The sequence below is a fragment of the Tiliqua scincoides genome, chromosome 4 (assembly GCF_035046505.1).
Source record: "Tiliqua scincoides isolate rTilSci1 chromosome 4, rTilSci1.hap2, whole genome shotgun sequence".
NCBI classification, from domain to species: Eukaryota; Metazoa; Chordata; class Lepidosauria; order Squamata; family Scincidae; genus Tiliqua; species Tiliqua scincoides.
The window spans coordinates 177,895,707-177,912,128 of NC_089824.1; the positions used below are offsets into that span (position 1 = coordinate 177,895,707).

At 42.2% G+C, this 16,422-nt stretch overlaps 1 protein-coding gene across 1 annotated transcript in view; it reads right to left on the minus strand.

Moving 5' to 3' along the window:
- Nucleotides 1-15,235, minus strand: part of SLC26A9 (solute carrier family 26 member 9) — a 49,412-nt gene extending 34,177 nt beyond the window's left edge. The window contains exons 1-8 of the mRNA XM_066625583.1: nucleotides 15,111-15,235; nucleotides 10,647-10,786; nucleotides 9,599-9,709; nucleotides 9,035-9,210; nucleotides 7,627-7,791; nucleotides 5,534-5,686; nucleotides 3,391-3,473; nucleotides 1,181-1,328 (exon numbers count right to left, since the gene is read on the minus strand). Coding sequence (XP_066481680.1) covers nucleotides 1,181-1,328; nucleotides 3,391-3,473; nucleotides 5,534-5,686; nucleotides 7,627-7,791; nucleotides 9,035-9,210; nucleotides 9,599-9,709; nucleotides 10,647-10,786; nucleotides 15,111-15,235 — 1,101 coding nt within the window. The remainder of the gene's footprint in view (nucleotides 1-1,180; nucleotides 1,329-3,390; nucleotides 3,474-5,533; nucleotides 5,687-7,626; nucleotides 7,792-9,034; nucleotides 9,211-9,598; nucleotides 9,710-10,646; nucleotides 10,787-15,110) is intronic.
- Between the last annotated feature and the right edge of the window lie 1,187 nt (nucleotides 15,236-16,422).

Here is a 16,422-nt window from a genome sequence, read left to right on the forward strand (position 1 = left end):
CACCTGCTCTAGATTTTTCTGGTGGGGATACTTATTAAGTAGCAAAGGTTTATGGACCAGCACAGCCTCTGTGTACAGCAGCTACTGAAAAAAATGGCACCAGAAAATGCATCAAAGATTTTTGCAGCCATAATCTCTTACAGTCGCCATATGAAGACTGTTAAACCACTCCATATGGCTGCTCCCTCCACGTGCAGCAGATTCTGTCTGCTCTCTGTGTGATTTCCTTCACAGCAGTACAGGTTACTCCTGTGTTGGGGGAAAAGATTCTGTGATAGAGTTGAAAAAAAACTGTCCACGCTGTGAAGTGCTGCATAGAAATGCTTCACTGCTTGGAGACTGTTATGATCCATTCTCCTGATCCCAGGGACAAAGGGTGGGGCGGAACCAGCCAGTGCAAGAAGGTGAAGGACAGGGCAGGTGGTGCAATCCTGCTCCCCCTCAACCTGTATTGTCAACATGTGAACATTAATGAGAAGAGGGCCCTGGAACCTTAGATGGAGCTCCTGAGTCCCAACAGATATCTCTGCAGTGCAATACTCAGATTATAGGAAGGCTGGTTGGGACCTGGCACTCTTACCATTTGTGATACCTCCGTAACTACTATTTTTTAGAACAGGGGCCTCCAAACCCTGTCCCATGGGCCAGATCTGGCATGCCAGGAGGCATGATACCAGGAGTATCCATCCGGGCATGGCAGTAGTGAAGACTTTCCGTTCTGCACTGCAGCCTCCTTTCTTCATGCTCACTCTTCACACAGTTTTGCACCAGGCAGCCATTCCACCAGGAAATTGGGGCACAGAGCCTTCTGGGGCAACAGGTAGTGAAAATGGTGGCCTGACATAAAACTGTGTGAAGAGGGGGTGCAAAGAAAGAAGCCTGCAGTACAGAACAGAAAGCCTTCACCACCATGGCGCCCGGACAGATATTCCTGGCATGCAGTGGGTTGTGGTTTGGAGACTGCTGTTTTAGAAGATGGGGCAGAGCTGTGAATTAGCTAAATGTGTGGGGAGTCAGGAGCAAGTCTACCTTTCTTCTCACAATTTGAGCACTGTCACTCTGAGGGATCAAGTCGCCAGACTCTTTTGGCAATAGCATTATAGCACTCCACTTTCAGTGGAGTGAACAGTCGGAATGACTCCTCTATAGATTTATCTGTTAAAAAGTCAGTGAATGTTACCTGGTTGGGATCTACATCATATCCATGCTTGGTTCCAAGAGTTCTTCCCATGGCCAGGTTGATCACATACCCCACAATGGCAAGGGAGAAAGCCGTGCCAATCATGTCTTTCCACTTTCCCACTTGTGGAAGAGTGGCAGAAGGAAAGCTAGAATTCAAACAACAGCAAGGGGTCAGGAAAAGCAGCAGTGAAGGTGAAGCCTGCAGACCCCATAGGGGCCATTTTGTATTTTTGCAATATGGAAGCATGATTCAGGGCCTCAGCCTATCCAGCACTGATGCAGCTGTACCAATGTGAAATGCGCTGTTGTTTACAATAGGAGGTCTCCACAGGGTCTGCATTGCAGCTGCATCGGCACTGGGAGGTAGGATAGGACTGGGCCCTCAGTCACCCATCAAGATGGTCAGTTGCAATATATTTAAGGACAACAGCTGAATTAACTGAATGATAAAGACAATGAGACTGTCACATTTTATTGGAGTGTTGGACTTCAGAGCAAGTCCCTCAAACTGAGAAACAAGAGTGTCAATGAAAATCTAAATTTTAAACTATTAATTTTCATTGATGGAAACAAAATGGTGAGCTTACTGTATGCCCCAATTACAACTCAACCCATTTACTACGATGCTGTGCTATTCTCTTTCAGCGGCTTTTATTGCAGCAACTGTGGGCTGATGAACTAATTCCTATCTGCACATGTGGGGGAAGGAATCACACAAATACTTTACACTGTGCCATACTTTGTGCAGCTCCACTGTACAACTCCACCACCCACAGCAACAGGTCAACTGGGTTATATGAATGGGATACAGTACTACCTCCCACTCATCCAGACTAGCACTGAGTAGTGTCTTTCTTTCTACAATATTTACAGTAGGCACAGACCTGGTTGATGAACTCAATGTGTTTTCTGGGGTAAGATGTCTATCAACACTATAATTATCTGATTCAGTGTTTCCATGAAACCACCTGCGAGTTGTACAAATGACAGACTTATGTACATTAAGGCTTAATCTATATGTTAAGTTTGGTTGTTTGCTTCATCTGACACTGCGCTGCAAATAAATATTATTTATTTATTTTTCACATTTACAAACCTCTCTTCCTTCAAGGATCCCAGGGCTCCTCCCCATTTACCCTCACAATGACCCTGCAAAGTAAGTTAGGCTGAGAGATAGTGACTGACTGACCCATGGCCACCCAGTAAGCTTCATGGCTGAGCTGTCCAGTTTGTGTGGCTCCATGTCAGTGGTCATAAATTAGGATGTGATGTTGGTATGGGAAGCATTCACATTATCAGGCTGCCCACAAATAGGGTTGTCAACTCTTCTTGAAGCCACTCCTGGAAATTTATTTTTTTATCACCATGGCATAATGTTATTAAGCCAAGGAGGCCCTGTTAAAATTTTGGAGATCAGAGCAGATTCTTGGAGACTCCAGGCCAATCCTCGAGGGTTGGCACCCTAACCCACAGAACAAAACATCCATATGCTTTTAATGTTGCATGGGGGATCAGCACTGGAGAGTGGAGAGCAGCTTTGCAGTGGCCACTATGACCCAAAGGTATTGCATGAATTGGACCAACAACCAATCAAGGCCCAGTCTTGAATACATGCAAGCCATTTCCCGTAAGCAAAGAATGGCTTAAAATGCAGTTCTGTCCCCAGCACTTGTTTATTCCTCCAGCACAGGAATGCAGGCTTGTATGAATTTAATTACAACTCAGCTAGGCTGTGCTAATAATTCATTAATGGATTGACTCATATAAATCCAGGCTTGCAGACATTTTCCACTTGAAGGGTGCCCTAGATTCTATTCCATTTAGAGAAGTTGCTACATAGCCACCCACTGATAATTTTTCTGAGCCATTTCAATTTGTTTTTCAAGGGGCTCACAACTTTGTCTGCTCTCTGAGTTCACTTCCAATATTTTTGGCCGCTGATACCAGGAGCATGTGAGAAGAAAGACAGGGTGGGGTGTGGAGAGCTAAAGAAGAGTTAGAGTCAAAACCTTCCCATTCTGTAGCTTCCTTCCACTGCTCTCCTTGCTGCCCATGTGAAGTAAACTATCGATTCAATGTATCTTCAAATGCAAGAAAGGAGTGAATGATTAAATATGGGATTACTGAGTTGGCCCTGTGAAAGTATTCCTAATCCGGAAGAGATCATGAAGCTCTTGGAAAAAAAAAATCATTGAAACACATACTCACCCCATGTTAATGTGGCCAACAATTGGCATGTCATATTTTTCAGGCATATTACAACTTCCAGAAATTGCAGTTGCTACTATGACCTGAAATAAAAGTATGAAAAAGGCATCAGCCTAGTGATATTTTTTTTTTTTTCATTTTGTGGGTATGAACTGAGGGTGTTAACATTTCCCTTCAACTGAGAATTGGATACCTGGAGTATGTTTGTGTCTGTTTAAATTTTCATTAATTGGAAAAAATCCATTGGGAGTGGTCTATAAATACAGAACTGACATTTTTCTGTGAACATTCAGTGAAGGAGAAATGAATGAAATTAACAAGAGTGCACTGGACTGTTGTGTTTACTGCCAGGAGACAGAACATAAAAAACCCTACTTCATTTGAAGAAAATGTTGGCTGCCTTGTAGACTTAAGTATAGAAAACAACATTCATAACACTCCCATATGCTGCTTTGTGCCCAAGTACCCATTCCTATATTTAAAATGATGACCACTATTTACTACATACACCACACAGAGACAGTGCATCTTGACATGTGAGCAACTAGTTTTGGCTTCAGTCAATTCATAATGTAACAACTCAATCTTATCCCCTGCCACTCCATAGCATGCAGCTGTCCAAGGAGAGGTGACTTTGGTCAGACACAGTCACAGGAGAAGAATGCATCCATGTGCTTAGGTCATCTTGATGCACATTTCAGTGAATCTGGGTTTATAAATAAATAAATAAATAAACATCCTCGGACTATGCAGACTGAAAAGATAGGAAGTTGCAGCACAATGCCTGCATGTTTCAGGTGACTGGGGAGGCAGGAGGCCAAAAGACGTGCTGACACCCAGGGAGTATTTGTGTAATTAGAACTGTGGGAAATACAAAGATCTGAGCAGATGCTGTCTTTGGTTTTAATTTGCAATCCCTCCCAGTCTGCTAGTGCTGTGGTGTAAAATGAACCTTGCTGTTCTCCCATGGGGACATCTCACACCCACACTGCTCTGCTGTGAACGGTGGTGCTGGATACAGGATATCAGGAAAGGCAGATTTGCTCTAATTTTAGAGATACTGAGTAAAACTGAATACCATGATGTTGCATCCATGAAAAGCAGGTATTCCTGCATAAAATGTTCTTGAAATGATGTTGGAGTTATCACTACAGTCTTTCACTCCAAGACAAACCTGTGACTTATGTGACTTGAGAAAAAAAACTCTGTTCAGATTTTGGGTCCTAACAGGTAGCCCAATTCTGAGCTGCTCAGCGCCCAGAGGAGAAGCGGCACCAAAATGGCAATGACTGCATCCAGAGTGTGACAGGCAGCCACTTGCGGCTCCTCAGGGGAAGGGGACATTCATCCCCTTTCCCCTCCCTCTGGTGAGATAGCAGGCCCTGCAATGGGCTACTCAAGTCTATGCTGGCTATTTAGCCAGTACAGAGGCCCTGCATCAGGCTGGGAGGTCTGACACAAAGTTCTGGATCAGGTGGAGCAGAGTCCCGCCCCATCCCGCCCCACCTTTCCCCCATCCCAGAACGCCTCGTCCCGCCCCAACTCACCTTCCAACAAAAGTACTGCTTTGGTCAAATATGTTTAAATCCTCTCCTACAAATTATTAACTGAATATTTATTGTGCAAAAGAGGGAGATAAAAATATCCTAGCATTTGAAAACACCCCAAAAGATTTCTGGTATTATTAGAAGCTTATAAAGATGCCTGAAGCATATATAGATATAAAGATATAGAAGCCTGAAGCAAAGTGTTTAAGGGCGCAATCCTAACCCCTTATGTCAGTGCTTTCCAGCACTGACATAAGGGCAATGCAGCTCTGAGGTAAGGGAACAAACATTCCCTTACTTTTAGGAGGCCTCTGTGAGTGACACCCAACTGCAGGATGCAACACATGTCTCATTTGCACCGCTATGCCAGTGCTGGAAAGCAGTGACATAAGGAGTTAGGATTGCACTCTAAGAGTTGATATCTTACAACATCTATGATGTTCTCACTGAGTGTATGTCAGTCCACTATGAGACCCGACAATTCAACCACTCTTATATCATCTCTGCTTCTGAAGAGAAATGAATGTTCTGACCATGAGGAGGGCTCTTTGGCCACAGTGATGAAATGTGAAGGAGAAAGCTCAGGCTCTACTCACTATGATGATCTCCATGGGTATGGGTACTCTAATCTTCTTCATGTATTTCATGTTCAGCTCTTTCACAATTATCAGCAGCACAATGCTGATCAAGGCAAACACGAGGGAGGCCACATTGGTCTTTGGAAGGCTTTTGCAAATATCAATAAAAGTCTAGAGGGGAGAAAAAAGAGAGTTACAGACATTTCAAAAAAGCAGAACTGGAAGTAATGTCAGTGTTTGCTCTCCCAGACTCAAAGATAGCACATCAGTGGACTGTTCAACTTTGTGCTTGTCTGTTTATAACCAGCAATCAAAGCAGCATGAGAAGTTGCAATCTGCAGTAGCCAACTATGGATTAAATATAAGTAAGTAGGGCCTGAACAAGCAGGATTCATTTAAGCTGATTTATTATTTCCAACAATGGCATCCAACTGAGATTTCGGAGAAAGGTTCAAGAAGCTCACAGTAGGCAATAGTGTGTTCTGTAACTCCATGGAAGCTTTCTCCAAATCTCTTCTAATTAAAATTTGGTAAAATTAACTAAAACCTTCTGCTATTTATTATTATTACTAACAGTAGTTATATACTACTTTTCAAAAAATACTTCTGCGCATTCCCACATTCCAGACTGATCAGTATGCACAGTTACAAGACCTTGAATGCAAAACCTTGAAGAATTGCCTAGAAGGGTAAAGTCCTGTAGGTTCAGCTGATGGAAAAAGGAACATCTAACCAGTTGCTGCCTTCTAGGTAAAGTCCAGGAGACTTTGCAGTTCTCCATTCCCCCCACCATTCTTTCTTTAAGCATCACAGCTTTCTTGACCACAGCTATTATTCAATCAAATTTCAGTTATATAGAAACAATATTGTATTGCATAAATATATGAGTATTTAGTGGCCCAATCCTACCTGCTCCACTGTTGCAGCACCTGTTCCACTGGAGGTGACTGCCATTAAGCAATCAACACCAGCTGTAAAAGGCACTTCAGCAGAGCGCTAATCAGCATGTTGCCAAGATCTCTGGCAGGGAGGCCAGAACCTTCCTAAAGTGTCAGTAGATCAGGAGTCCAGGTAAGATGGAGGTGGAAGGCCAGAACAGGAGTGGGAAATGGGTGGGCTGAGTCCAGGAAGGGGGTGGGTTGCATGGCAGCAGCAGCTGAATCATATAATTCCCTTCCTGGAGTTGACCCTGTGGCACAGGTCCACACAGACCTGTGCTAGCTATTTATCTAGCACAGGTCTGTGTAGAACCCCCTGCACCATGGAGGCTTACCCCTGGGTAAGGAAACAATTGTTTCCTGGATAAGGTTTCCTGGGTAAGGAAACTGCAACCTGCAGGGGAGCAGTTGCATAGTTGAAACAATTGTTTCCTTACCCAGAGAAGACCTGTGCAACTGCCCCCCTGCAGGATGAAGTGGTAGCCATAAGATACTGTGCTAGCCATAGGATTGAGCTCTGTCATTTGTTATTGAACTTTGAGGCAAGGAGAAAGCCAGCCCAATCCTAACTAACTCCAACCAACGTGGTGTCTGCTGTATCTCTGGAGACCTTTTCAGGGTAAGGGAATATTTGTTCACTTGCCCTGGAGTAAGCCCAAGCTGGGATGCTAGGTCTACTCAATCCTGCGCCGGTTCTATAGCTGACACAAGTCTACATGGATCTAGATCAGGATTGCGGCTGGGAAGAGGGTTAGGTCACAGCCAACACTACTGCTGCCAGATCTGACCCCATCGTGGTCCACTCTCCTCCCCTCCCCCATTGCTGTCCCCTTTTGACCATACCTGCCTCCCTCCTATCCTTTGAACACACTTAGATGTGCCAGCAGGCGTCCGAAGTTCACTTGTGCATGAAACCAGCCACTTGCTCCAGCCAAAAAGCACCTTATACTGCCAGAATGCTTTGTCCAGCAGTGTATGGTGCCAATATATTTGGGTCAAAAAAACTCACTTAGCTTTTTTATTCACTTTTACTTTAATTCATCAGTAATCAACTCTTCCAGGCCCTGATCGGTTTACTGGGGGAATTATTCATACATATCATTACAGATGTATTTGTGTATTGTTACACCATAACCAAATATTTATCACATCGATCCCCGAGAGCTGACTTACGTAGACAATGGCAAGAGGCCCCGTGTAGGAAGCAATTGTTACACCAAAGATGTATTTGAGTACTGAAATGAGAATCTGGAGACCAGCTGCTGTCATGAAACCTCTGATGAAGGATTCAGAAAGGTAGATAGCAACAAAGCCAAACTGCACGAATCCCAGGCAAATCTATGGACAGACAGATAGTTAGACATGTCACAGGGAATGGCAAATGGAACTCCTCAGAGAGTTATCCTGTAGTTCATATTATGGTTAAGAACAGTTCCTGCTTTGTGGAAATGAATGCTTCAACTATTCCAGAAGAATTTCCTCCATTGTAGGAGTATGGCACAGACCAACGACTGTGACTCCCTCCCTGCTAGAGGGATGAAGAAAGAGAAGGGGAAAAAATATACTATTCTAATTATATATCCTGTCATTTCTATCATGTCTTCAAGGCTGCTTGCAAATGTAAAATTAATATAACGTCACCTATAAAAAACAATACATATAGATGACTCCAAAAACAAATTCAATAGAAACAAAACACACCAAAAACCACAGACACACCACATCATAAAACATGCCAAAAGCCAGCTGACAACAGCAGTGGTTGAAACACAAAACTGAAAAGTTTCCTTTGGCAGAGTTGTCTAAGGCATGCAGCGATGGGGCCGGTGTACCTTTCTTGTAAGCCTCTTTCAAATCTTCAGCCCCACAACTAAGGGCCCAATTCTATCCAATTTTCCAGTGCCGGTGCTGCTGTGCCTATGAGGATACATTGCTTCCTGTAATAGGGAGAGAGTCACAGAGGCCTCCTCAAGGTATGGGAACATTTGTTCTCTCACCTCGGGACTGCATTGAGGCTGCACCAGTGCTGGAATGTTGGATAGGATTGGGCCCTAAGAAAGCCATCTCTCAAGAACCCACCTGCCACAACCACAATGACTGAGGGAACAAATGAAGTCTTGGGTATAGGATCTAGTTCCTGGCTCTGCTCCTAAGACAAAAGGTGATTCTTTAGATATTCTGGTAGCAGATCTTTGTCCAAATTCAGACAAAAGACATCCTGGGCTCCAAAATCAGGAGTCCCTTCCATAGTATAATATGGAAGAAAATAGAAGAAAATCCGAGTATCCCTCCAAACCCACACGGTCAATTATGCAAAACCAAAGTGGAAATAGACTGACACAGTCTCACCTACTGGTCAATGCATAAGGAGCTAATAAGTCCCCACTCAGCCATGAAGCTTCCTAGGTGACGTTGGGCCAGTCACTATCTCTCAGCCTCACCTACTTCACAGTTGTGAAAACAAAAGAAGGAGAGGAATTACATGCACCATCCCTCAGCTCCTTGGAAGAAGGTGAGACAGACAGGCTGGCTGGCTGGTTGGCTGGTCGGTCAATCAATCAATCCCACAGAGCATATTTACCTGTATTATGGCTGTCAGACAAGCCAAAGTGGCAGAAATCTCTAGTCTGGCAGCCTCCATGGCTGTGTTGTTAATCATCATCTCACTGGCCGTGTGGTTAAAGTACTGGAATTCAGAATCAGGGGCCAGTTCATGGCAGACATTCCCTACAATTATACTGATGACTGCAAAAGTACCTGTGGGCGACACACAGAAATACTAACTTGCATTCATGCCATAACAAGTAGCTACTGTTCTTTTAGATGACTCATGACTTGCAAATTCATGTAAATCAGCACTCCAGCCTGGACTACCCAGTTGTTTAATTGTCTGCATGGTGGATGGGTGGTGTGATCGGTAGCAAGATAGCAGACAACAGTTAATTAGTAGCTGATTGACACTTGTATATAAAGGCCTATCGATAATTTTGTCCTCAGCTTTTCAGTTTGTTCATGAAATTAAGACTCTATAGTCATTTAATTAATGTAGTTGGGCCACCAAAGTAGAAAACAAAATGATGAATAATAAAGCTGAATGAAAAATAAAATGTTTGATGCTCTCACTGAAGTGGAAAGGAGCTCTTACCTGGGACCATCTGATGAACACCACCGAGCAAGAAATACGTTATCAAAGGGAAGAAGGAAGAGTAGAGCCCATTGATTGGAGGTAGATTAGCCAGCAGAGCAAAGGCCATACCTGAAAAGCACAAGTGAAAAACGCATCTGATCTTCCATCCTTAAAAATGGCCAGCTATGCTCAGACCTGGATTAAACAAATACCTTACTATTCACATGGTGACAGGGCTTGTGATGCAGGGTTCTTCTTCTGATGCACTCATTTAGAAGATGCCATAGCCCTGCTTAGGAGCTACTCAAATCAAAAACGGTGCCTTCAGACTATTAGATTAGGCAACACAGAAATAATTAGGAAGAGTGACAGGCAAATGCTAGAGGTGGCACCTACAAACAACACAGCTTAGCACACATGCTGGGAGTGAAATTCATGTCCTGTCTCTATTGTACAGGAAGGTTACGTATTTGGCCATTTAAAGCATGCGACACATATAGGTGTGCATCCAGATAGCGTCTTTGGCATGCCTAAATTTTCATTAAGGTTTGAAAATCAGTTTTTGATTTGGCATGAGGATCTGCCACTCAAAAGGAAGACATCAGAGATTCTGCTGGGTGTGCCCAAGGCCAAGGCCTTTGACATGCTTAAGTAGCTCTGGCATGCTTAAGTAGCTCTGAATCTGAGCCACAACCACTTCCTCTATGGGTCCGTATTTCAGAGGTCCAGTTCATTCATTTTAAAAATATCTTCCATTTAGCAGCCCTAACTACAGCTGCATGGGGAAGTAACATATGAAATAGGACATCCATTCTACATACCTGCACATATCCTTAAGGGGGGGAATGGTTAAATATATGAACAAAGGTAGAGTAATAGTTGAAAACCATCCATTTCAAGCAATTACACAAGTGTTTCCATGTATGAACTGGGCCTTAAGCAAGAGCATATTAGATGGACTATTTACATATTAGAGAAAAATGGGCCGGTATTTCCTTTCATTTGTCCTCTGGTCATTCAAACAATTTAGTATTTGAATAGTATGTATAAGACCGCATTCTCTCACCCTGAGGCACTTGAATAGTTCCAGCACTAATTCCACCAAGGACATCAGGCAGTATGTAATCTTTGATTTTGTATTTTGGGAGCCACACGAGTATGGGAAACAGGCTGTACAGGATCAGTTTGAGTCTGGATGGTGAACATCTAGAGAGGAAAGAAAAGCAGACAGAATTAAAAAGAAGCACTTTGAATACTGATGGTGCAAGAAATAAATATATATATATTCATTTCATTTTCCCCTTAATTTTGATGATCAGACCCAGTTTAGTTTTTCATTCATGAAAGACTGCAGGCACAATCCTATTGAACTTTAGAGCTTTGGTGCATCTGTGCCAATTGGGTATGCACTGCATACTGGAGTGGGGAGTCACAGAGGGAGGTAAGGGAATGTTTGTTCCCTTACCTTGGGTTTGCACTGCGACTGCATCACTGCTGGAAAGTTGGATAGGATTGAACCCTGCATTTTGTTTTGCAACAAAAATGAGAAATTTGGGAAGATCTTTGTTCATTTTCAAAAGAGGGGACCTAACTTGTAGTAAGGCAGCATGACAGTCTTTCTTGCCCCTTTTTTATGGTAGAAAGTGAAAAAAGACTGGTAGAATCTCTTCAAGGAGGTATCTCTGGTGGTGGCTGTTTGCCCCATCCCCTAGAATTCCCTGTTCTTTGCATTGAAACGGTATGTTCCTGAAACACTGTGAGGAAAAGATGGCTGCTATCATAAACACTGCCAATGCTAATCTGGGGCATTATGGAGCAATGTGGCACTAAAAATAGTGGCACCAGAGTTGACTGCAAATGGCTTTCTTCAACTTTAAACAGTTTAAAAAAAAAAGCACAGAAATCTGCCACTTGGCAGCACTACTAGATAAGGCCCTCCCATCCCATAAGCAGACGGGAGTCCCAAATGGAACAAACATCATATGTATGCCATTCATTCAAAAACTCCTCTGCATTCATTAGGCCTGAAGTGGTTCAGTTTTTCATTCATTCACTAACGAAGCACACACCACTGTCTGTTCTTAGGTTTTTTGTGTAAATGATAAGAGAACTGATTGTTCATTACCCCATACCTGGTGCAGCCAAAGCAAAGAATTGCTGTCTTGTCCCTGCAGTTTTCTACACCCACATAATACTGACATGGATAACAGAAGGCACAATGGAAAACATGTGTCATTATTCATAATGAGCCTGTCACTGTGTTAGCATAATAGGTCAGCACCTTATTATCCCACCAACTCTCAAACTCTAGAGAACATAATACTTTGTCAAATTCTGTTCCGATGTTTGCTCAGCTTTGTTGTTAAGTAGCAACACATCGAAATTAGTACCCTATGTTCAGATCAAATGTTATCAAAGTCCTTATAACTGGCATTGCTATTGGAGACAAAACACATGAGTGTAATAAACAACCATATGATTAGTTCAAGCAGCCTTAGTACAACCTGCTCAATGGATTTAGCCAGCTGAATAACATACAGTAAATAATCACTTGTGCCCTACTTCCCAAATGGAACACAAGCTTTCCTAAGAAATCAGCAAGACACAACTGCTTATATAACATGCAAGTACTGAACAACCTTATTCTAAGCATGTTTACTCAGAAGGTTGTCCCACTGCTTCAACAGGAATTCAACAGGACTGTGCAAGAATACATAAGATTGCAGCCTAACCGTGCAATCCCATCCTCAGGTAATACTGGCTGGATAAAGGTAGAATTGTTAGAGCACAATCCTATGCATGTCTACTCAGAAGTAAGTCCCTTTACAATTAATGGGACTTACTCCCAGGTAAGTGTGGATAGGATTGCAGCTTTATTAACCCCCCTATGTCTTTGTAACTCCAAGTTGCAATGGCATAATGAAATTACAGTAGCATAGTGATGTCACTATGCAGTTGTGGCCTTAAGTTCATGCAGTGGTTACACCTTTGTAACTATGAAAATGAAAAGGAAGTGGAAAGAGTTGAGGACAAGGAACAAATGGAAAAGTGGTCAGCTTAGTCAGCATCTTATGCTCCCCTATGGCTATGTCCCATCCCCACCCTGCAGTATAAATTATAGTAGCAGAATAGTTAACCAAATATGCACCCAATGAAGTTAATGGAGAGCCCAAGTTCAGTTCAGTTTACTTGGCTCTTTCCATATTGATTGTCTTTACTTTTCAGTTCTGAGTATCTGTGAAATCTCACAGGGAGCAGTTATTCCTTTGGCATAATTGCACAGCTCTGTCCACTTAAGAAGCCATTCAGTCACATTGGGTGCCACCCAAATCTAAAGTCAACATAGGAATTACTCTGTAGAATAAAGTAATGCATCCAGTTTACTTAATTAATGCTTGCCAGGCTATGGCTTCACCCAACTGGTGTTTCAGAGAATGAGTACATCAATCCATCATCCATCTAAGTCACACAGTGCAATAAGAACACTCTAGTGCTGAGAACTCTAATGTTCCAGTTCCTGTGTTCAATTGCCAGCTGCTTATTTCCTGATTAAACACTTTTGATTATTGTTAGTCTCTTACGTGTGTACATGTGCATTTTATGACAGCTGTAAATGGTCTCTGCAGTTCTTGTATTCCACATCTAAGCAAGTCCTTACCGTTACCAATTTGTGGCTTCAATTCCTTGCATTCTTAGTTGAGGGTAAACTTCACTGAATTCAATGGGGCATTTCTGAGTAATGCGTAGGATTGCATTGTAAAACAAGGCTGGAAACTCAGAAATTGGAAAATATTTATACAACTATACATCTATCCATGCATGACACAGCCCTGGATAGGAAGGGCTCATACATAATATGCACAGGCTGAATAACTTCTTGCCCATGTAATCCTTAACCTTTTTGCTGCCCAGTGTGGTCCAAACTAAAGTAGAAGATCTGCTGTCTGTAAAAATATCTGAGGGTGCTATTTCAGAGAGAATGTTCCACATGATATGGGAGGAATACTGAATTCCCAGTTGTAGGGAAATTAAAATACTTGTCTCTTGCTCAGGTTGGGAAATGCAGTGGTCATACTTTCCAACCATATCTGATTAGCAGTTATGGAATTAACAGGATAGGGAAAGGGTGACTGCCTGTTTGTGAGCATATACAAGGGTGGAAGGAGGGTGATAAAGAAGCCACAGGACAATATAAAGCTATATGAGCTATTTCATATTATCCCTCCTGCATGCAAACACATACACATCTGTGTTAATGATGCTGTTTGAGGCATTTGACTCATTCCGATAGTATATTTAAAAGTCTGATAAAAATGCTCCTCTCGCTCTAAAATCTTCTGACTTCAGACCTCCAGTTTTCTCCTCTACTCCTCCCTCTGAGTGTAAGCCTCAGGGCAATGCTTCTGCCATTTATTTTGTTTTATGCACCACACCTCATTTCTTTACATGCAACAGAAATACTTTGTCAGCGAATAATGAGAGAGTGCAAGTGCAGGGCAAAGAGGGTTTGGGGAAAAGGATAAAAGGATAAAAGTTCTGCCTTGGACCTACTGAGCTTGACATGGTGATGGATGAAGCATCTAGTGAATTTATGGCAAAGGTGAGATTTGGGGAAAGCCCTGATTCACAGCTCAGTCTCTTAACCACTATGCTACACCAGCCCTCAACCAGCTGTAGCTAGGGACCTTTCTGTAGGCAGCCCCTACATAGTGCCACGATGCACCAAAAATATCAGCAGAGACCAAAATTTGCTTTGGGCCAACAATCCTAATTCAAAAATAGGTTAGAAAGTTGATGATTTGTCACTGGTCAACGCAAATAAGCCTCATTCTTCCCTCCACAATTGCCTTAAAAGATGTTTATCAATATTATAGTTCTTTCCTTAGAAAACCATTATTTATTCATGAACAAATAAAGTCAACTAGCAGGTGATTGTGGAAGGGAATTGTTCAAACAGCTTCTTTATCTATATCCCTAATTAATGCTTTTTTTCTGATGCCTAAAGTTGGAAAAGCTATTTAGTCCTCTCTGTGCATAGTTTGCTTATTCTAATCTCTTGCCTAGCTTTGGCAGTGGACACAGAATAATATGGCACAAACAAGAACAGTCTCCTTGTAATATTTTAACATAAAAAAGAGAAAGAGATAAGATGCTTTGCAAGTTCTCTTTGAAGTCTGATGACGTGTGAGCATTCGGTGCTGCCAAGGGTTTGCCAAGCATGCGGATTCCAGGAAGAACTTTGTGGAAAAATATCTCTAGTTTCATTTTTTAGTGAGAGCATTGGGATTAAATTGTTAGTAGTTTGTGCAATACTGGTTCAGACTGGATTTGACAATCACTTTTTTGGTTTCTGTCTGCTTGTCCATCATTAAGCACCAAGGTATACAAGACTCTAGGCTGCATGTTTAAATCACAACACTCTTTTATAAACTGCTTTGTGAACCTGTAAACCGCTTTGTGAACTTTTAGTTGAAAAGCGGTATATAAATAATAATAATAATAATAATAATAATAATAGCATGACACATACCTGAAAAGATTCTTTACTTTCTCTCGAAGGGGGTAACTTCTACTTTTCCTCTCAAACTCTTCATCAAAGAAGTTGCTAGAGTAGGCTGGGCGGTTGATGATATAACGGGGCCGAGCTTCATTCATCTTTCCCTCCAAACAGAAGCAGAAGGAAGCTGGAATGAAAAGATGAGTGTCGGCAAGTGTGAGGCCTTGAATAAAATAGGCAGCTCACCTTGGCCTTCTTGCTAAGAGCCCGCCTTTTAGAATTTGCTTCCCAAAAGCTCCACCCCTTTATCTTCCTGGAGGAGGAGTGGGGCTTGACACTGTTCTGTCATGATCTCACGTGGCAGGCCAAAGGAGTTTTAAATGATCCATTACTTGATAATGATACGTAGGATAGTTTGAGCTAAAAAAGGTGTGCACATGGGCAGGTGTCGGGAAGTAACACATTGTAATAATTGGTCTGCACTGTATTGCCATTTGGCCTTGGGGAAGTCACTTGGCCTTTCTTTACCAGGATTTCACCATCAAGAAAATTGGGTTAGTGATTGCTGCAAGAATGAATCAGGATGCTGCTTCAAAATACTTGGCACACTTTTCTAAACATCCCTTAAACTTGTGCTTCAGTGCCTTGTAGATCTGCCCCCCAAACATCTCATAAAATCACCTATGTTCAGAAATGTTGCTCCTAGGTACTAATAGCTGTGATATACAACTCAGGAAATATGCTATGGAACTAAGGCAATGCAACAGTAATGCAACAATTTGACCTATTTTAATTATAATAATGCTAAGCATTCCTGTTTGACCAGTCCTACGCAGTATCAAGGTGTTTCCAGAGGCAGGTAATAAATACACTCCTCGAGGTGTAGCCTTAATATAAACAAAGCTATCAAAGGAGGGGAAAAGATCTTTGGCAAGATGGTGAGTTGGGGGGGGGGCTGGAGTGGAAGAATGTGCCAATATAGAACAAGGATGTAGATCATTATTTTTGTATTGCACTTGAGCATGTTGATGTCTAGTTAAGTGGGCAAAATGGTGAGGAGGGGATTGTTTTAAGGGGTAGTCAGAGATTATGAAGCAATTGTGAATGTTGTTGCATGGTTCACATTCTTAGAACAGATTTATCAGGCAGCACATCCACCAACTGGAGGTGAAATTCTGCTGAAAAATCATCAGAACCCTATAATTTGTTTGGCTCAATAATGGAACTTGAGTAATAGATTCATATAGGGTCAATTCAGTTTTTAAATAGGAGAGCTTCAGCAGTAAAAATTAACATGTTTAAAAACTGGGTAACTGCTAACTGGGTACGAGGCACTTTTGAAGTG